Below are 23,933 nucleotides of genomic sequence, written 5' to 3' on the forward strand. Positions count from 1 at the left end.
AATATTTTAATTGGTTAAAATAGTTGACGAGTGGGATTAGATTAGTTTTTGTTCTCTACATCTTCCTCATCTAGAAAGAGATTATTGTCTTTGCTAAGGAAATCTAGAAAATAACTATATAAAGATTAAGATCTGCTAAGTCAGAGATGCCACTTATATGTTTTGGTAAAATGCTTTATGCATGTTCTGTGTGAATTTCAAGTCACATTATTCAGTGAACTAAATTTAGTATATTTTAGTTTGTTTATGTAGTAGATTTCTAGTTGTATGATTTGACTCAAAAGAACCTTCATCTTATCATAATCCCTGAATTGTAAACATACCCATAAAGTTGAAGTACTGCAGAATTAAAGTAATATAAAATTTCCTGAGTTGTTTCCATGATAAATCATCACCAACCTGTGGTGATTAAAAGTTCTGAGCATTACTTTTGACCAGGAGATTGAGGGGGAAGTCACGTGTTTTAATTTGGTTTAGGAGAATAACATGCTTTAATCTTTTCTTCGATTGACTTTGCTCCATATTATTTTATGAAGTTCAAAATGAAAGAAAGTTTAGTTTCTGAAGTCTTAGTTTTATGAAGGTGGAAGATGATCGGGTTGAGGGTCACATTTGGGAGATTACGGGTTAAAGTCACGTGTGTTGGTTTATGCTGTTAGTTTCTTGACGGAAACTATACGGAAGGATGGTTGTTGCATCTTCTGGAATAGTTAAGGGATATTTTTTGTTCAATCTAGTAACATAAGGATGTAACTTAGGTTTGAGCCATAGTTTATGGATGTTTTTAGCCAAAAACTCGTGTTTGGACATAAAGATTATAAAATTTCGAAAAAAGTGAATTTTTTTAATTGCAAATAGTATTTTAAAATTAGAGTTGTGTCTGGACATAAATACAACTTCGAGCTGTTTTTGAATTTTTATGAGTAATTTGGGGGCCATTTGTCCATAAATATTTTTTCTTTTTCTCAATGTTCTTTTCGAAAATGTGTTTGTCCATGAAATTTTACAAGTTTTTTGAAATTTTTTCGAAAATGGGTTTTTTAAACACCAAAAAATAAATTTTTGACCACTTTTTTAAAAAAATTAGAAAAACAATTTTCCCACTCACAAAAATACAATATTTTTTTTAAGTGAAATGCATGTCCAAACATAATTTCAAATTTCAAATATTATTTTTTAACTTAACTCCAGATACTACTTTTTTTCAAAATAAAATATAATTTTTATGTCCAAACGCCTACTTGAAGTGAAATTTTTTGAAAAGTAGCTTTTAGAAGTTTTTAAAATTTTCGAAAAATTTTGAAATTCAACTTCAAGTGAAATTTAAATTTTCATGGCCAAAAACATTGATTCCCAAAAAAATAAAAAATTTCTCAAAAAAAGTTCTAAAAATATTATGGCCAAACGGGCCCTATATTACAGGGAGCTTGGCGCGTTGCTGGTGTAAATGCCAATTTTTGTTTATCACATTGTTTATATTTGATTTTGTGTTTGTTAGTCTAACTGCGATAATAGAATTAAGAAAAATTGGGCCAAATTGTTTTGTTTCATGAATTGGGCCAAAATTAGTGCCCCAATGGCAATAACCCGGTCCGGATGAAGCCAGTCAGGGAGCTGAGTTAAACGGCGTAGTTTCATGAAGAAACTAAGTCGTTTCATTAAGTGAAACCAAGACCAAATCTCAACCATCCAATCTCACATGATCCAACAGTTCATACTCACTCCCCACCCCAAGTATTTAAATCCTCAAAACCTCAAATTTTGACCCATATCCTTTAATCTCTCTTTCTTTCCTCTTTCTTCACTCTCTCTTCTTCATCTCCCTACCTCTGCCGCCGCATATCCTCTACAGCGGCGGCGCCCTCCTGAAATTGTTCATCGGTGACGGACCACCTCCAATCACCCCCAAAATTTACCATCTCTATAATGACCCGATAGTCGTTTTGAGTATTTGCGCTTCGCTCAGTGGTTTGATGGCATTAGTAGATCCGTATGATGTATTATGACTTGTGTATATCGTCGATTTTTGAGTGATTCGGAATTAGTTTGGAAGAATGAATTTCATGTTTGAAGCTTTAAGTTGGAAGAGTTGACCAAGTTTGACTTTTGAGTATTTGACCTTTTGATGGTTTCGTTAGGTCTGGATGGTAATTTTGGACTTGTGCATATGCCCAGATTTGCATTTGGACATTTCTAGAAGGTTTCAGCACAATTTGGTGAATGTTGGAAATTTGAATGTTTAGAATGTTCTTAAGTTTGACCGGGAGTTGACTTTGATGATATCGGGTTCAAATTATGATTTCGGGAACTGGAATAGCTTCGTTATGTCATTTGGGACTTGTGTGCATAATTTGAGATCATTCCGAGTTGATTTGATATGGTTCGACACGAGTTTTGGAATTTGAAAGTTCAAAAGTTCATTAAGTTCGATTTGATGTGCAATTTGTGATTATGATATTTTTATGCGTGATTTTAGGCCTCGAGTAAGTCCGTGTTATGATATGGGAGTTGTTGGTATGTTCCCGAGGGGTTCAGGTGAGTTTAGGATAGGTTTGGGTTGTGTTGCGCTCGTTTTTTATGTTTCAACGTCATTTTTTCAAGCATAAATGTTACCATATTAAGCAAATGAGCTTCAATTTCTGTTTTGATTGAAGCACTAGATTTGTATCGTAATTATGGAGCCATAGTAAAAAGAATCATCAAATTTGGACATCCTATGAGGGAGTTATGCTCATTTAGTATCGGAGAAGAGAGTTGGTGATGTGCTTCGCAGATGCGAAGTTGGGTCCGCATCTGTGACCCCGCAGGTGCGAAAAATAGTCCGTAAAAGCGAAAACGACAGCTGGAAATGCGCAGGTGCGGAGTTTTTGTCGCAAAAGCGCAAATCCCTGTGTATAAAAAAATCAGATTGCGTTCGTATTTTAAGCATATCTTGAGTTCTAGAGCTCCGATTGAGGTAATTTTTGCAGCGTTCTCGTCTTTTCATGGGTGTAAGTATCTAACTACAATTTTTTTATGTTATTATGATCACAGAAGTTCATTTTCGAATTAATCCATATTTTGATTGGAGAAATTGGGAGTTTTTATCAAAAACTTTTCTAAAGTGAATAATTTAATTTTGAGCATTGATTCGGAGTCGGAATTGAATGAAATTAGTATAGTTGGACTCGTAATTGAATGGGTTATCGGATTTTGTAAGTTTTTCGAGTTCTGAGGTGCGGGCCCAAGTTTGACTTTTTGGTTGACTTTGGGCTTTGATTTAAAGATTCAACCTTTATCGATTGGGTTTGTTCTTTTGGCATTATTTGATGTTCTTGAGTTGCTTTTGGCTAGTTTTGAGCTGTTCGGAGGTCGGTATGCGGGGGATGGCATTTCTAGAGTATTGTTTGACTTGCTCGGTATTGGATTTGGCTTGTTTGAGTTAAGTATCTTATCTAAACTTGGTTGAGGCACTAGTTGCCTGAATTATTTTTGATAGTTACGTGCTATGGGTGCGCATATGTGTGGGGTTTGAGCCCATGTTCGCGGACCTAGGTATTTATTCATGCATGGGGTAGTACTTAGGCTATGATATGCCTAAAGTTGACTCTTAATCTTAAAACTATAATGTTTCTCATATTTGTACCATTGTTGTGAACTATTTGAGTCATACTTGAGGTTACGAAGAGACTAATTCCTTGAATAAACTTGGTAATTACTATTTCTTTGATAAATTGCCGATTTGAGTTATGATTGCACACATTGTACATGCCTACACTTTAGCATGTTATTATACCAGTCCAGGCGCATGAAATCTGATATTTATCTTTCATTTACATGTGTTCTTGTATATTTGATTTTGTGTGATATGATTTGGATTGGGTGCCTATGACTACGCCGGACGGATTGTGTTGCTATGCATGTGACCATGCCGGGCGGATTATGATATTATGCATGTGACCATGCTAGGCGCATTGGTATTATTAGCACGTGAGTTATCTGTGCAGCACATGAGTTGTCTATGCGGATCCAGTATTGATATTATTAGCACGTGAGTTATCTGTGCTTATCCAGATATTGATATTATAGCACGTGAGTTGTCCGTGCAGCACGTGAGTTATCCGTGTGGTTGTTATTATTAGCACGTGAGTTCTTTATGCAGCACGTGAGTTGTCTGTACAGCACGTGAGTTGTCTGTGCAGCACGTGAGTTGTCCGTGCAACATGTGGATACGGATCCATCCCCCTAGGGTCACCCTCTCATATTTCTCTCTTGATGGTGAACACACGGATTGTGAGAAATCGACGGGTTTCTGATTGATCTGAGCTCTAGGAGAGCTGGTTACTATATTTAGATCGGGTTGCGCACCGCAATGGACTGATATTTGGTTATGGCATTTCATCTTTACTTGCAATTTCCTTGACTGTTTACCTTATTTACTTGCATATCTTCCTTATATGCTGGATTGTTGACTGAGCAGAATACTTTAAGACAAAGAATTGTGAGTATCAAAGTTGTTTTACCTAAGATTTCCTAATTTGATCATATATTTGTTCTATACTTGTTGAAATTATGAATTGCACAAGTGCTAGTGAATATCATCAATAGTTCTTGCTTCTTTTACCTCGCCGAGGTTAGTTAGGATACTTATTGAGTACATAGGGTCGGTTGTACTCATATTTCTGCACATTGTGTATAGATCTTGGAGTTGATGTTGTTGTGTACGGCGGGAGCTGGCATTGAAGATGTACTGCTTTCCAGTTATGGCTATCACGTGTCCTTGGTAGCTTTAGATTTGGATTCTGTTCATTTACATTTCAAACAGATATTGTAATTATTTCAATTCAATTTTGTAAAAATCTAAGTCTTAGCGGCTCATGACTTGTACTACCAGTCCTTGGAAAGTTGTATAAAAATTCAGCTATTTCATTTTTGACTCTTATCATTATCACTATATTGTATTTTATTGTTATTTGGCTTACCTAGCGCGTTGTGTTAGGTGTCATCATGACGGGTTGGATTTTGGATCGTGACAAGTTAGTATCAGAGCTCTAGGTTCATAGGTTCTGCGAGTTATGAGCAAATGTCTAGTAGAGTCTTGCTGATCGGTATGATGACGTCCATACCTATCTTTGAGAGGCTACAGGGCATCTAGGATAAACTTCTCATCTTTCTTTCCTTATCGTGTGACATTGATTCAGCTTGAAGCGTATCTCTTTGAATTCCTTCCATACACTCGTATGCTTATGGGAGCGCTCGACATCAGTTGTACATCGACGGCTTGTGATTCTATGGATGAGGTACAAGATGTGTTTTCTGTGTTTTGGTGATGGGGCAGTCTACATGACTTGAGGCTAGGTTTAGACCGCAACTTAGGCTCGGTAGTTCAGTTGTGTGAGCATGTATTTTTGGACTCACACACCCGTTAGTGTCCCTATAAGTGAAATTTATAGCTCGGTGAGTGGTTGGATGGCTATGTGATGGGTATTACATGATTGTGGTAAGCGCTCTGATGGTTTTTGATATGAGGGGAAGATGTTTCTCGGGATGTGGAAAAAACTATTGGATGCTTGAATTCTGTCTTGATGTGTTATACAGTCTCGAGTTATGATAGTTTTGAGGGAACTTTCATGTCATTTATTGGTGGAATGAAGTAGATTCGCATATCTTGTAGATGAGTTCAGACTCAGGAAGATTAAGCGATTGTGTAGTAGTTATGGCTGTGAAAGGTTATAGAGAGATGTTAGTTTGAGGTGAAGTAGGTGAGTTATCACCTACGGGGTAATCCATGAATGTGTGATCCTTATGGTGTTGTATGAAGGGTTCTTTTCTACCATTGAGTTATATGTGTTGCAATTTGAGTTTGGATTGGTTCAGAAAGTTGACTTGACAGTCACGAGGATGATTGTGAGCTTAGCAGATGATTTGAGGTATTTTATGGTTTGTGTTGCATGAGTTTGTGAACAATTTAGTTAAAACTCAGTGCGGAATTATGGCAGTAATAGAGTATGGGTATAGTTAGTTATCAAATATTTTATTCCATGTCTTTGACCTAAGTGGGGGAGTCTACTATTGACGATTTCAATGCATAGTTACGTGTTGTTTTGGTTTCGGTCTAAAGCATACTTGTGGATTAGCTATCTTGCAGATGTTGGCTTTTAGGATGACTTAAACAAGAAATTTTTTGGATGCATAGTGTATTACTCTTTATGGGTATATGGGAATCATGAAGTGATTGAATTATTATTCATGAAGAATATAGTGCGCACGGAGTAGGAATTTTCTCGGTTGCGTTAAGGCGGGGTTACTTCTTCGGGTATTGTTGTGCTAAAGGAAATATGTTATCCGGCCCGTTTGGGCGGTGCAATTGAGAATTAAGCAGAGTGGATGACTCTCCAGGAGATTCTAAAGAGTTTGAGATTCATATGTGGCATTTGAGAATTTTTCGGATTTGTATATGGCTAAGATCTAAGATTTGCATTGAATGGTACCAGGACTTGCGGTATTTTTGTATGACTATGGATTCTATATTTGAGTATAAGAAAGGTAAAAAGGAACAATTTAAATTTACAAAAGGTCAAACATGAGCCTTCACCTCGAAACCTGACAAAACTTACAAAATCTGATAATGCATTCAATTACGAGTCAAACCATACTAATTTCATCCAATTCCGACTCCGAATCAATGTTCAAAACTAAATTATTCACTTTAGAAAAGTTTTTGATAAAAGCTCCCGATTTCTCCAATAAAAATATGGAATAATTCAAAAATGAACTTATGTAATCATATTACAATATAAAAATTGTAGTTAGATACTGACCCTCATGAAAAGATGAGAAGAACGTCGCGAAAAATTACCTCAATCGGAGCTCTAGAACTCAAGATTCCACCATCTACACCCCAAAAACCAACCCACTTTTCCCCATTTCTTCACTTCTTCATCAAACCTCAAACCCCCTCATGCCCCAACCACCCCCTCAAAACCACCCACCTACCAATAATAAATACAATCTCTACCCACTAAGCCCTTTTTGTTTTCCTCCATCACCAACCAAAATCTTTCCTCCATGATAAATATATCATAATAGTAACGAATCCAGAAAATGAAGGAGATAGAACTGAAGAATTGTATAATTCAACCATTTTCAAGAAACATATTTCTTTTTTTGATTTATATGTAAAATGGGTCTTAATGGTAGAAAAAGAAGCAAAACGTTTTTTGTAGCCACACTTAAAGAAAATTTAGAACAAGTTATTTAACTAATTCTTTATAATGGGTTTAATAGATTAGTAGATTACATGTTAAGAAGAAGAAAAAAAGGAGGAAGGGGTTGGGAGAAAATAGAGAGAAAAATGGGGAGATGGGGTATTGATAGATTTAACTAATTCAACGCTTTATCCTTAGTACTGAATATTGTCTCATCACGAGAATAGACCAAAAAGAAATTTTATTCGATAATATTGAACCGTCATTAATGACTTTGTTTGAGCTCCTTGAACCTAGATCTTGGGATCTCCAGTCTTCTCGGTAGAGTTACTCCCATAATGACTTGTCCTCGACAATAGACCCATTCCCCTAGATGATCTTTCAACTACCTCTCTAGTCAGGCCTTTTGTAAATGGATCCGACACATTATCGCTTGACTTCACATGGTCAATTATAATAATTCCCCTAGAGAGTAGTTGCCTAACGGTTTTACATTTTCATCGTATATGACAAGATTTTTTGTTATACATAATGATCTTAGCCCTTCCTATTGTCGCTTGACCATCACAATGTATGCATATAGCTGCCAATATTTTGGGCTAAGATGGAATTTCTTCAAGAAATTTCGGAGCCATTCAACTTCTTCACCGGCCTTGTCTAAGGCTATAAACTCAGCCTCCATTGTAAAGCGGCAATGCATGCTTGTTTGAACGATTTCCAAGGCATTGCTCCTCCACTGATTGTAAAAATATATCCACTTGTGGATTTAGTCTAGGTTGATCGGGTGATTCAATTTGCATCACCCTACCCTTTAATAACCACATGATACTTATTATAGTGCAATGCATAGTCATGGATATATTTCAAATATCTCAAAACTAATTTTATTATCATGACAATTCAATGCGAACTTTCTTATGTCGTAGACTAATACGTCTCGACTTTCTATTGCATATCAGATTATTGACTATACTTAATGTAGCAATAGTATATTATAACAATATCTGAAATGATTGACTCGGTTATGGCTACAACTTTTTAATATATAACACATTTCGCAATCACTCTGCCATTTTCAATTCATACATCTATATGATATACAAATTATAGCACATTCATTCATGAAACAAATCCAACTTGAAATGAATTTTAGTCGTGTTCATCAGTTGGTTCACCTCATTATATACCAACATATTAATACATTCGTTCATGAATGGTCATGTTTATATAAAGCATACAAACACACTTTTCATAAAAAGTCACAGCCTTTTAGGTGACACTCTTTCATAAAAGAAATAAACATTATAAATGTTCAAGAAAGAATAAATTATTTCTGGAAAGACACGTAACCATCTTTCGAATTTCTAATTTCATCACTAGTCATCACTGAGACTAAACAAGTAATGAATTCACCAACTATCATATCAACATCCACTAAGGATTGGTGTGGTTCAAAAATTATATCATTTAGACATTATGTCTAACATTGACTTTTGTCATGCACAAGCTAAAATCCCCACATTTTAAATATTTCATCATCATATCATCCACATATAGTCAAATAATGACTATATGATTTGAAGTATTCTTAACCTAAACACATTTGTTTACACTCATTAATTTTGAAACTATTTGACAATATTATTTGGTCAAATCTCGCATGTCATTATTTGGGTACTTGTTTTAGTCTGTAAAGTGACTTAACAAGTCGGCACACGTTTCTTTTCCTTCTGGAACCACGAACCCTTCAGGTTATTTCGTGTAAATATTTTCCTTTAAATCTCAATTTAAGAAGGTTGTCTTCATATCCATTCGATGGATTTCAAGACCATACACTGTAGCCAATGCTACTAACACCTATATGTACGTAATACTCATAACCGACGAGTATGTATTCAAATAGTCAAGGCCTTGTCGTTGTCTATATCCTTTGACAATAAGTCTTTCCTTATACATGCCGATAATGCCATCATCTTTTATTTTCCTCTTGAAAATTCATTTGGAAGCCAATGATTCGCTTTCTAGAGTAAGATCAACTAACTCCCAAGTATGATTATTTAATATGGATTATATCTCACTATTGATTGTTTCTTTCCAAGGAAGACACAACTTCTTTCAAAGTTTGAAGCTCATTTTCCAGCAAGAATGTCAGAAAATGTGATCCAATGGAAGTAGTTGTCCTTTGACGTTTACTACGTCTTGGATTCACCTCATTAGGTGTACTTTTCTTTGCTTCTTCCCGTGGTCGCTTAGATATTTCACTAGACGACTCACATTTCTTTTTATACGGATAAATATTCTAAAAGAATTCAGCATAATCTGATTCAATTACCGTATTAATATGAATATCGGGATTTTCTGATTTATGAACCAAAAAATGATATGCCTTACTATTTGTTGCATATCCTATGAAAAGCAATCAATAATTTTCGGTCCGATCTTTACCCTTTTGGGTTTAGGAACTTGCACTTTAGCTAAGTACCCCCACACTTTAATATATTTAACTTGGGCTTCCTTCCATTCCATTTTTCATATGGAATGGATTGCGTCTTGCTATGGGAAACTCGACTGAGTATTCGGTTAGCTGTAAGAATAACTTTTTCCCCACAAGTTCTGGGGTAAACCAGAATTTATCAACAAGACATTCATAATCTCATTTAACATTCTATTCTTTCTTTCCGCAGTTCTATTAGATTACGGTAAGTAAAGGGCAGTCGTTTGGCAAATGATGTCATATTTCAAACATATTTCTTCAAAAGGAGATTCATATTTGTCGCCCCTATTACTTTGTAGAGACAACCACAAGAACTGTTGTTTGTGTCACGACAGAGCCAGAATAAATGGTGAAGTTTTTTAATCTTTAAACCAATCGGACACAACCAGAATTAATAAACGGTGAAGTTTTTAATCTTCTAATCGAGTATTATCTGATACCGGATCTAATAAACAGTGAAGTTTTTTAATTTTCAAACCGAATAATAAAATGGAGTAGAAAATTACAAAGATTTTAATTTTCAAATCGAGTAGAAAGTCACTTGGACTTTAATCCCCACTAATGAGTAGAAAGTCACAAAGACTTTAATCTCAACGAATGAGTAGAAAATCAAGCAGATTTTAATCTCGATGCAGGAGTAGAAAATTACGAAGATTTCTCCATAAAGGGAGTAGAAAATCACAAGAATTTTAATTTTCTCCAAAAAATGGGTAGAAAATCACAAGTATTTTTATTTTCGTTTCAAATGGATTTCCAACTAAGCCATTGTAACTCCTAAACATTTCAACAGTTTGATATATTTTCTTATCAAACAAATATATGTAATATCTTTACATATATTATATTCATGATCTCAAAAATACTTTCAAGTATTAGTGTAAGCCTAATTCACATCTTACAATCTTGGAAATATTCTTTCACATAATTTTATGCATGTTGCCAAGTTCTATATCAACAAATTGATTAAAAGAAATAACAAAATTAATCTTTAAATACATGTTATTTCCAACCATGCATATAATTCTAGATTTGTTATATGAGATCATCACATAATAAACATATATCATAACATTCATATGTATTGAACTTCATAAATCACAAGGATAGACAATCAATTAGAACCCGGATTTCTCTGTCGCAACTTTCTTCTTTGACGTGAATAAGAGCCCGTTTGGATTGGCTTAAAAAGGTAGCTTTTAAGCATTGTGCTTAAAAGCACTTTTTAAGTATTAAAACTTATTTTATAAATAAGTAGTTACGTATTTGGATAAAAGTACTTAAGCTTAGAAAAAATTGTTGAAGTATTTCGTAAATAAGCGTTGGTAATCACTTTTCTATTAAAATGACTGAAATATCCTTAAAGTTGTTAACACTAAAGTATGTTATTTTTTGAGAATTACCTTTAAAAAATTTAGAAAAAATTATTTATGCTTAGATAATTTTTCATTTGAAGTTACTATATTAGTGCTATATATTCGTTTCAACTTTTTCGAATATTTTTGTAATTTAGTTTTTGTACTAGACAGACATTTATGCCATTGTTTGTTTGACAATATAAAAGAAATACAAGGGGTTTAAAACACAAAGAATTCTAGAAAATAATTATTAGTAAATATGCTATCAAACAAGGAGGAGTAAAATAAAAATGTAGTTATGATTATTTGAGTGAGAAGGAATCATGAAAATGAAATCAGGGCATAAATTTTTTTAAAAATAGGGAAAAGCAATTGATATAAAATGGGATATGCCATGGAAATGACATTAGAAATGGTTGACAAAAATGGGAACAGTAGAGGGGGAAGAAGGAAAAGAACGTTGGGCTTTTGGTTTTAAAGGGATATTTGGGGAAATAAAAGATTATTAGGGATAAGATAGTAAATTATATGGTCAAACTCAATCAGCTTTAAGCTATAAAAAATAAGTTGAGATTCTAACTTGTTGTTTTTAGCTTGTTTGAACTTAAAAGCACTTGACTTAAAAGTTATTTTTAAAATTACCAAACACTTAAACCAGCTAAAAAAATATTTTTAACCAAGTTTAACGAGCTTTTAAGCCGATCCAAACACACTAACCAAACACTTTGACTTTTCCTTAGAAAATGGCATCTTCCACTAACTTTTGATAGAATGAGTAGATAATGTTTTATGAGTACTATCTTTCTGATGGAAAAAGTATTCCCTTTACTTTGGTGTAGACTCAACGTTTTTTGTGAGACATCGATTCACACAAACAATGTACTTTTTGGGTTCTATTTCTTCCTTTGAGAACTATTTGCAATAATTAGTCAAAACCCCAATATCACGTTATCAAATTTTCAAGCAATTCACAAGACAGATTGCATCATAATACTTCGTCGGTCGTGCCATTATGTTTGCTCACTCCTTTGATAATGTAGAGACCAAAATCGAGAATAGTATATCAAATATCACAATCGAGGCCAGTTTTATTCGGACAATTCACTGTAATTATATAACGTTTACCGGGCTTCTTCCCTTTCTGAATCACTACGGCAATCCTATGCCAAATTAAATTGCTTGCCCAATGCTATTTGGTTTTAAACCAAACATATGACGATACTGGAAGTTGGATCCGTCCTTTTCTTCTTTCTTCTTGTAACAACCTTTTTAAAACTTCAACTAACTTCTCGACGTGCATTCTTGGTTTCCAAAATTAATTCCTACCAAAGGAAATGGAAGAATGTAGTTTCCTCCAATAACGTTTTGTCGACCAACTCAATATCAATTACCTTTTTGCAACAATAAATCTCTTTCTCGTTTTTGTCTCCGACCGAAGTTAATATGACCACACAATAAATAAATAAAAATATTTAAATTCCTTAAGCTTATTGGTAGTCTGTGTTTGAAACCAAAATATTAGAGAAGTAAAGAAATTAGTTCAATAAAATAAAGTATAAAATAATTTTCGAGCCACAAGTTGTTTGTTTGTCCTTAAGGAATTTAATCCCCTCACTATTGCCCAAGGTTATGGATTACTTCCTCCAAGGATAGAACGGAAAAACTATTCTGTAATACTGGCAATCGAAATTACAGAACTTCAGCGAACTCAACAAACGGAGCAAATCACACTGACACTTTGTTTATTTAGAAAAACAATGCAACAATATAGATAAAATGGAAGAAGTTTCAGATTTTCCATATATGAAAAATAAGGCCAAACTTCTACTGAAAATGTGCAATTTAAAAGGTGTCTCTTCTATTTCCCAATCACGAAACCTAACAGGTTCCAGCCACGGTCAGTCCAAAAATTAATATAATTATCAGTCGCAATATTTCAGATAATTCCCTCTTGACAATTGTCACGACCCGAAATTCTCACATTCGGACCGTGATGGCGCCTAACATTTCACTTGCTAAGCAAGCCAACGTTAGAATAATATTATCTATTTTTAAAATAATTTTTAAAGTTTTTAATAATCAAGGAACAAATGCGGAAGTAAAGTCTAAAATATAGTGAATAATTCATAAAAACGACGGTGTCTAGATACCATCCCAGAATTTGGTGTCACAAGTGCACGAGCTTCTAGAATAATACAAATAAAGGTCTGAATAAAGTAAAACTGACTAAAAATAAACACACAGCTAAAGTAACATCGACGGGGACTTCAGAATTGCGGACGCCATGCAGTTATACCTCAAGTCTCTTCCGAATAGCTGAAATCCGAGCAAGTCTATTGCACGCTGCTGGGACCAACTCTGAAATCTGCACAAGAAGTGCAGAGTGTATTATCAGTTCAACCGACCCCATGTACTAGTAAGTGCTGAGCCTAACCTCGACGAAGTAGTGACGAGGCTAAGGCGGATCACTTACATTACTTGTACGCAATATTAGTAACAACAACAATAATAGAAATAAATCAGATAACTCATTTATAATAATTGAAGTCAACTCAGCAGTCATAACCAATTATCATTTCCATCAATTCTATTGCAGCGTGCAACCCGCTCTCACAATATATTTACATTCAATTCTGTTGCAGCGTGCAACCCGCTCTCATAATATATTCACATTCAGTTCTGTTGCGGCGTGCAACCCGTTCCTCCAATATATTTATTTTAATCAAGTATGTTGCGGCGTGCAACCCGATCCCCCAATATATATATGTGTATGTCGACTTTTAAATAAGTCTGTTGCGGTGTGTAACCCGATCCTCCAATATTGACTTTTAAATAAGTCTGTTGCGGCGTGCAACCCGATCCTCCAATATGACTTTTAATAAGTCTGTTGCGGCGTGCAACCCGATCCTCCAATATGGACTTTTCATAAGTCTGTTACGGCGTGCAACCCGATCCTCCAATATGACTTTTAATAAGTCTGTTGCGGCGTGCAACCCGATCCTCCAATATAGAATTTTCATAAGTCTGTTACGGCGTGCAACCCGATCCTCCAATATATTCATTATAATTAATTCTGTTGCGGCGTGTAACCCGCTCCTCCAACATATTTATTTACCAATTCTTATAGAAAATTTTTTTCCAATAAGTACAACAATTAATATAAAATTATAAGACAACAAGCATGCAATAATTATGATTTAATTATGAAACAAACAAAGGCAAATAGCAAATTATTATAGAAATCAGAGAGAAAATATGCAGTTTAATATTTAATATGCTAAATGTCAAATAACAATTAAGGCACCTAATTCAAATAGCATGTAACAATTAATGAAGGAATTCAAGAATTAATATTTGATAAGAAATAGGAAAGAAACAATTTTTATAATAATTAATTTATGATTTAAAATAATTTATGATTTTTCAAGTAAGCAGGCAAACAATTAATTTGACGACGTATAGACACTCGTCACCTCGCCTATACGTCGTTCACATGCAATTCACATAACAAATAATTTAAGGGTTCTATTCCCTCAAGTCAAGATTAACCACGACACTTACCTCGCTTTGCAAATTCTAATCAATTACTCAACCACATCTTTTCCTTTTAAATTTATCTCCAAAAGTTTTAAATCTATTCACAAACAATTTGATATATTCAATACTAATCATAGGAATTAATTCCATATGAATTTATAAATTTTTCGGATAAAAATTCAAAATTTATTAAAATATTCGGCAGTGGAACCCACGTCTCAAATCCCTGAAAAACTTACGAAATCCGAACACCCATTCCGAGATGAGTCCAACCATACAAAAATTATCCAATTCTGATGTCAAATGGACCTTCAAATCTTAAATTTTCATTTTTGGAAGATTTTATAAAAATCTGATTTTTCTTCCATAAATTCACGGATTCATGATATAAATGAGTATGAAATCATAAAATATAATCAATATAGGATAAAGAATACTTACCCCGATATTTTTCCGTAAAAATCGCCCAAAAATCGCCTTACCCGAGCTCAAAAATGGAAAAGAACTAAAAATGGATAGAAACCCCATTTCCAGAACTTAAGTTCTGCTTCTGGAATTTTTATCCTTCGCGAACGTGGCCAGTGCCTCACGTTCGTGAAGTACAAATTTGTGTTGTCTAATTTTACTCTTCGCGAACGCGAGATGCCCTTCGCGAACGCGAAGGCTAATTTTTCTGGCCAGCCTCTTTCCCTTCGCGAACACGAGGCTTCGATCGCGTAGCTTCGCGCCTCAAGCCTTCACGAACGTGGCCCCCTCTTTGCGAACGCGAAGAGTAATTTTCATCTGCCTCTAGTTTCTTCTTCGCGAATGCGAGCCCCCTCTCGTTAACGCGAAGAAGGATACCAGAAGCAGATTTCTACAGTTTTTCCCAAGTCGAAAAATGATCTGTTAACCACCTGAAATCAACCCGAGCCCTTTGGGGCTCCAAACCAAACATGCACCCAAGTCCTAAAATATCATACGAACTTGCTCGCGCAATCAAATCGCCAAAATAACACCAAGAACTACGAATTGGACACCAAATCAAAGGAAATTTCCAAGAAAATTTTAAAACTTATATTTTTACAACCAGACGTCTGAATCATGTCAAATCAACTCCGATTCTCACCAAATTCGGCAGACAAGTCATAAATATTATAGTGGACCTACACCGGGCTCCGAAACCAAAATACGGACCCGAGGTCAATAAATCTAACATCAGTAATTTTTTTAAAAATTATTAAGCTTTTAAGCTTTTAGTTTTTCATCAAAATTCCATATCTCAATCTAAGGACCTCGGAATTCGATTTTGGACATACGCCCAAGTCCCAAATCACGATACGGACCTACCGAAATTGTCAAAATACTGATCCAGGTCCGTTTGCTCAAAATATTGACTAAAGTCAACTCAGTTGAGTTTTAAAGCTCTATTTCATATTTTAATCCATTTTTCACATAAAAACTTTTTCGGAAAATTGTACGGACTGCACATACAAGTCGAGGAATGATAAATGGTGCTTTCCGAGGTCTTAGAACATAAAATTACTTATTAAATTTAAAGATGACATTTTGGGTCATCACAACAATATATCCATCCTTTCATTATGACATTCCAAGTATTAGAGTAGGAGGTATTGATGGTCTGGGCAGCATATTTTGAGATAAGTATGGATGCCCACTGTAAGTTTGGTCAAAATAACACGGGCTAGATAATTTTTGGGCTGATAAATAAAAATAGTCGTTATGTAAAGTTATTGAAAAATAATCACTTTTTATGCAGAGATAAAATTTTGACAATAATACCCTATCTAAAACACGAAAAGTTCTAGCATAATATGCTAGATTATGGAGCTCTTGCGTAAAAACTTCCAACATATTATGTTAGAACTCCAGCATATTATAAAATTTCAGTACATTATGTTGGAATCTCATATGTAAAAAATTCAAACTCCAGCATATTATGCCGGAATTTTTGGATTTTTAAGGGTGTTTTATTAAGATTCATGAAAAAAGTGGCTAAATTTCGATTACTTTTGAAACTATGCTCAATTTTCAATTAGCAGCTGTAAATCAGGCTATTTTTGTTTTTTTTTCCGTGAGTTGGAGAATTGAAATAAGAAAATTTTACCTCCTAGAGCAAGGTATACACCCTATTTATTATAAACCAAAATTATTTTAAAATATTATTTTCTATAGCTACCTTTTATATTTTATAGCAAAATAAGTATTTATGGTATATACTACCATTGATGCATGAAATAAGGCATGAAATACGCTATTTATGTTTTTCCTCTCTCTTTCTTTCAATTAACACACGATTCTCTCTCTAAAAAAATTCTTTCTCTCTCTCTATCTCTTCGAGCAAAATAGGATGAAGATGAATCATAGATACACGAAAGAGAAATAAATTATGAAAGAAAGCCTCAAAATCTCAAAATCAGAAACATGAAAGCAAACCTATAATAAAAAAAGGAAGCGGAGATATCTTGGGCGACGGAAAGATTGAAGGGAAAGAGGGATTCTTAGCGCGGTAAGTACGAGAGAAAAGAGGAAGAAGCGGTCGAATTGGAGGCGTTGTAAATTGTAATGGAAGAGGCAGTGAAGCGATACAAGGAGTCTTGGCAGGAAAACGCCATCTCCGACGAACTTTCTTCTCTTCTTTGCTTTTTAGTCACATACAATGATACAAATACATTGTATTCTGTACAAATTTCACTCAAACACATTATATTTTTGTATAAATATATTTTTTCTCGTGTTTATTTATTTCAAAGGTCTGTATTTTTTTATATAGCTGAATAAAACTGTATTCATGCATACTATATATATAGTATGCACAAATATAGGATATAAACATTGAAATACACTAAATGTAAACATTAAAATAGAACAAATATAAACAATGAATACATTTAATTTTAAAATATAATAAAATACAGTAAAATACACTAAATACAAATAGAAATACAGTGAATACAACCAATGAAATATACTGAATACAACAGTAATACAATGTATTAAGTATAACTAAAATATTATTAATACAAATACATTTGAATACACGCTATATAAAATAGCAAATACAATAAACACAAACATTGAATCTAATTAATGCAACAGTAAAAAAAAATATTGAAACACACTAAATACAAAAGTTATATACAACTGAAAAATCATTCTAATTTATTGGATTGATAACGATGCATGTTAGAATTGATTTTGTTGAGTTATATTAGGAGTGTATAACACTAATTGATATTATTTCCGTTATTAGATAGCTGGACATACCTATTTTTAATGTGATTGTTGTTACTGTATTCATGAATACATGGCGCAAATACATGTGAATACATGTGCGTACAACTGGACTGCCCTGATTTTAGGCGCTTTTTGAGCTGTATTCATGAATACAGCAGCACGAATACATGTGAATACATGCGCGTACAGCTGGACTGCCATGATTTTAGGCGTTTTTTACTGATGTATTCATGAATACAGGAGCGCGAATACATGTGAATACATGCACGTACAGCCGGACTACCTTGATTTTTAGGCGCTTTTTGCTGCTGTATTCATGAATACAACAGTACGAATACAGAGAATACACTACCGTAACAACTAAATAGTATCTATAAAAAATAATTATATATATGATAGCTATAGAAAGTTAATAGCCACTAAACAATAGTGATTTCTGAAAATTCCGCCATAATATCCACGCTATTAGTGGACTCCCAATCCCCCGGATATTGTAGGACGTTGAATGATATCTCTTTTAATAAGGTGTAATTTTCTTTGTTGAGTTGTGGTGCCCATAGAAAATTATGTTGGTAACGTTATAGTAGAGTAGTAATTTTCTTTGGGGTTGTAATAAATTGCATGTTGGAAAGAGTATTAAATGTTGATTTGATTAAGGTTATACGACCAGCCATTGTTAACATGTTAGTTTTTCAACATGTTAACCTACTTTTAAAATGGGATCTTTACACAAATAGCTGGACAGATTCACTGTTTCCTTTTTTAGCCATGTACATATATTATACATTAATTACAAATAATTATACATACATAATACATAAATTTCGTATATATTATACCTTCACTGACTATTTTTAGTTTAAGCGAATAAATGAACGATTATTTGGGTTAATTCTTCTCTTAAAATTATCAAGAAGGAATTGAAACTTTGCCTTTGCTCTCTTTACGAAAAATGAGAAATCCTAAATACTTTTTTTCACTTTTATATTAGAGAAATTATTGATATTTAATTTGGTTGGTATTAAACTAAACAAAAGATTTATATCGAAATCTAACCAAACCGACAATATAACACCATTCTATAAGCAGAGACAGAGCTAGAATTTGGACTTTACGGGTTCTAAATTTGAGCATAACAACATCATGTGGTAGTAACCGGGCTCTGAATTTGCTTTTTATATATATTTAATGAATTTCTTAATAGAAATATAGGATTTGGAGTACTAAAGTTACTCTTAACCCATACGCGAGCCTCTAGCTCCCTTATCTATAAGGTATAAATCTATAAGTATATATTTTTGTATTATTTTTTATAATTCTTTATAATTTACTTTTTACATTTTTTCCTTTAATTTGGCTGTGTTTCTGTACAATTGTAGTTGCGTATAATCTTACATCCGACACTCAGTGGCAGAGCCAGAATTTTCGTTAAATGGTGTCAAAATATATAAAAGTAAACAAAGCAGAAAATTAAGGGAAGTCAATACATAGTATATATACATATAATATTATTTTACCTACTCATACAGTGTATTTTTCCCGTAAAAGAATGTCATTTGACACCCCTCCCTATAAGGTGGCTACGCCACTGCCGACACCTTCCTAATAAATCAGTCCAAAACCTATTGGCATATCAATGTGATAATGTCAACATTAATCTATATACCATCATATGTACCGTTCAAGAACTATATGATAAAAGTTGGACTACAGTTCCAATATTTAGCCAATTTAGTTGCTGAAATTCATACATTTACTTGCTTTCTTAGAATTGCTCGCAATTCTTTCCTACTCCACATATGCAACCACAAGTACATTGTGGCATGGCGAATTTAGAGGTTAATTAGTGAATTTTCGCGAATTCATTAACTTTTGGCCATACCTTATATATGTATAAAAAATTATTAAATATTTATAAATATTAGATTGTAAATCCAATTATTAATTTGAAATCACTGTAGGAACCCATAAACTTTAAATTTTAGATCCGTCTCTAGACTGATAGAGGATTTAGTATTTGTAGTTTGTCCCACAAACCCTTCGTCTTTGCGTAGCACATAGGCGCGATAAGCTTTTCTTCTTGCAGCTAGCGCGCTGATGGCTCTCTTCAGTTGATAGATCAGTGGTGCATTTGTGCATTGGAGCTTACTGTAAGAACTCTCTCCAATAGTGTACATTTAATTTGGTAATTCTTTCCCATCTGAAATAATGTGAATTAGGGTCATGTGGTTTACCCAAAGCTCAAAAAAACGCTAATAGGACACTAATTTATCTCATATTAAAATTTCCTGTCTGGCGGTAGTATCTATTTTGATGCTATAATGTCCTCACACAAAATTTCAGATTTTGTCCTCTAACGAAGTAGCGTTCACTTTTATTGGATTGAACGTCTTCATTTATTTTGACTATTTTAGTATATTTTTACATATTAATTTCCACTTTATCTTTTCAAAGTTCATTCTCCAGGAACTCCATTTTAATTTTTTTAGCGAATTCTTTCCTCTACTTTCTTAATGATTTCGTTCTTACAATATTTGACTCCTAGTTCTGCAGCATTACTTGAAATGTTGTAGACCAAACATTGTTGGATCTTTCAACTTATGACCTTGGTGTACGTACAGTTCATTGTAACGTTTCAATTCGAGGAGGATTTAGAATTTAAATTTGATAGATTAGACGACTTTTAAAGTTTTTAACATTAAACTTATGGGCGGTTTAAATTATGACTACAAAAATATAGTATTTATTGAAATTTTAGATATTTTTCACATTCATATATACGTTCAACGTAAAAATAGTAAATTTATTTTCACCCATTTTCTTACTTTAAGATGTTCTAAATCAACTCCAAAATTCAACCAAAACGCTTTCAACCTATTCCGATCTATCCAACTCATCATCCAACAAGGTCTCAAATACAGTCAAAAACCAAGAATCACTGGCTTATCACACCTCAAAAGTACATTTGGATTACGTAATAAATGTATGGAAAGAGCTTATGGTGAGTTTATTAGTGACTGATAGACTCAAATTACTAAGAATTGAATAATTGACGAAAAATTAATAAAGTTCATACTTTTCTCACTTTTACCAAACAGTAATTGTTATTGTCGAAGCTATCTTTATCCAAAAGGTGATTAGTCCATTTCAAAGAAAACTATACCATACACTCTCTAAGTGAGAAAATAAAACATTAACGAACTAAAATAGCTCCATTACGAAATCAAAGTGCTACTGAATTGAAGAAGGAAAAAAAAAAAGGAAGCATAGAACTGTGGATAAAAAATATAAATCGAAATTAAAGCTACAATAATACATAACCTCTCTTATATAAGTATTTGTAAATGGAATGTAAGAATACAAAATTGTGCTCTATGAGATTGCTAGCACTGCATCATGATTTTCCATTTGTGTAAAGAGAGGTAGAATATATATATATATATATATATATATATATATTTTGCTATACATCCGATATTCAAAATCTACTAAGTAATCCTTAATAGGGGAAGTGAATTTTTTCGTTGTCGAAACTCAAGCTCGATCCCCACCATCAGTTTATATGAAAATCGTACTGATATCTTCAGCTATATTCTTGGCGTCAGATGAAATTCCAAATAATCCAGCGTTGGCAAATCCTGCACAATAAATACTTTTCTCCCCTTTCCAGTGACAAGGACTTCTCTTTTTTGGCATCCCATTTTCATTGAATAACACTCCATCATCCTACACAAAGCATTGCAGTTTTTTTTCATCTCAGAAATATTTATCTAAAATATAAAATATCATTTTTATCTTTAACCTGAAATCATAGAAATTTCAGAAAGATGCATAGAGCCAAATTTGAAGTGTATATAACATTTGCCTTAATTATATTTATCAAATACCTTGAGCCACTTTGTAACTGTGCTTTTGTAACCTGTAGCAAAAACCATGGCATCAAACCGTTCCATCTTACTATCAGCAAATTCAACATAATTTCCTTTGATTTTCTTGATCGAAGGTAAAACCTGATGACAAAAATGATTAATCATTAAATCAGGAAACGTGCTAATAATAATAATAATAATAATGGAAATTTTTAATCCCTCTACCTTGATTTTTCCTGTTTTGATTTGATCCACAGTTCCAACATCAATAACAGGAGATCTGCCAGTAGCTTTCTTAAGATAAAAAGGACCCTTGTTTGGCCTATGTAGCCCAAAGACAGAAAGATCTCCATATATTAATCTGCTTAAAATCATCACAGTTTTATCCACTATATTACAAGGAATGTATTTCAGTAGAGTCATTCCCATTTTTACTATTTCCTTCGTGAGTATGTGTACCTATAAACCAAAGAGAAACATGATTTTCATTATATACTTAATTCAATGAACTTTATTTTACAACAAAATTGAAAGATTCTTTTTAATTCATTTTCCGTACAAAGAAGTGCATGAACCTAAATGTAGCTTGGGATTCAAATTTATGGCGCGAAAACTGATATTCTCTCCAATACACCCATTAAGAAAAGCATTTGATAGTATTAATCATAAAAATTATTTGGCTAGATTACCTTTATCTCTTCCGTAAATAAATAATTAAATATAATAACGTAAGTATATGTCTTCTTAGAGTATCAAGGGTGAAATCTAAAAAAATAATAATAATAACTTCTAATTGTATTCTAAAGCAGAGGTGAATCCAAATTTAAACTTGATCGATCTTTATGGTTTTTAACATAGAATTCATTATACTTTAAAATTTAAATCTACTATATGTTAAAATTTTGATGAGTTTTCATATATAAATTTATGTTTCGCATTAAAATCAATACTAGGTTCGGATAATTAAACATGTTGCCAAAGAGTTGCATCTGTTGCGACTATTCTAAAGTGACGAATAATTTGTACTAAATTTTTTTGATTAAAGTGACAGATAAAAAAGACCGAAAAGAAGAGAACTTACCGGGCTACGAACAATAATGGAGGTCTGAGCACCCCAGTTAGACAAATCATAAGCAATTTCCATGCCAGAATTTCCACAACCAACAACTAGAACATCTTTACCTTCAAAATTCTTGCCATTTCCATACTCACTAGAATGTATGATTGTTCCACCAAATCCATCTAATCCTTCAATTTTTGGAATAAAACCTTCACCATTTTCTCCAGTGGCAACAACAAGAAAGCTAGCAACATAATTCTCAACGACACTTTTTTCGACGTTCATCGCCTTAACATGCCATTTGCCATCAACGCAGTTGAAAAATGCAGACTCAACGGCACGTTGATACAAAGGATTAACACTGAAATTGGTGATATAACTATCCAAATATTCAAGAAAACCTTTTTTGGACACAAAAGTTGGTGAATTAGGAGGAAATGACATGTAAGGAAGTTCACAAAATTGATTTGCTAAGTGAAGCTTCAACTTATCATAAGACCTTTTTCTCCATAAAGAAGCACAACAATCATCTTTTTCTAAAACTATATTTGGAATATTTTTAAGGTTTAGACAAGCAGAAGTAGCTATACCAGCAGGACCAGCTCCAACAATAAGGACCACTGTTTCTTGCTTCATTATATTGAACCTTTTCTTTTTCTTATTGTTTCTCTATTTCTTTTTCCTTTTCTATTGGTCTTTATCCAATATCTTGTGTTTATATAGAGAAGAAAATTCAACAAATAAAGTAAATAAATCATTATCCACAGTCTTATCATTATATATATGCATATGCAAATGTTATCTTCTATTTAATGCTGAAGTAATTATGTCTATATTAGAGATATCAATTGATCATATCTTTTTCATGTTTTGTTAATTTTTATCGTGACCGCCAGATTAGCATAGTGTGAAAGATATATTCATATATAGAGTTTGAATTTTTTGTGGGTCAATTCAGGTATTAAACTACTTACTCTATATTATATTATTTAAAGTTAAATGGTAGAAAGTACTGTGACAAATATTATATTTAAAGATAAAAAATAATTTGATGACAAACGTGTTTGGTGTAAAGGGAAATGTTTTGTCGAAAAATGATTACTTAAAAAATATTTTTCGAAATTCTAATTATTGGATAGGTGAATGGAAATTAATTTTTGAAAAATATTTATTAAGATTTCAACAATGTCAACA

General features: G+C 33.2%; 1 protein-coding gene across 1 annotated transcript; it reads right to left on the minus strand.

Annotated features, from left to right (window-relative positions):
• Positions 1 to 21,368: 21,368 nt before the first annotated feature.
• Positions 21,369 to 23,375, minus strand: LOC107768199 (putative indole-3-pyruvate monooxygenase YUCCA11). Its single transcript, XM_016587303.2, has 4 exons — positions 22,761 to 23,375; positions 21,905 to 22,138; positions 21,698 to 21,820; positions 21,369 to 21,536 (listed from the first exon to the last, which is right to left on the minus strand). Exons 1-4 carry the CDS (start codon positions 23,373 to 23,375, stop codon positions 21,369 to 21,371), a joined length of 1,140 nt encoding a protein of 379 aa, XP_016442789.1.
• Positions 23,376 to 23,933: the final 558 nt, after the last annotated feature.

Source organism: Nicotiana tabacum, chromosome 12 (genome assembly GCF_000715075.1).
Source record: "Nicotiana tabacum cultivar K326 chromosome 12, ASM71507v2, whole genome shotgun sequence".
NCBI lineage: Eukaryota > Viridiplantae > Streptophyta > Magnoliopsida > Solanales > Solanaceae > Nicotiana > Nicotiana tabacum.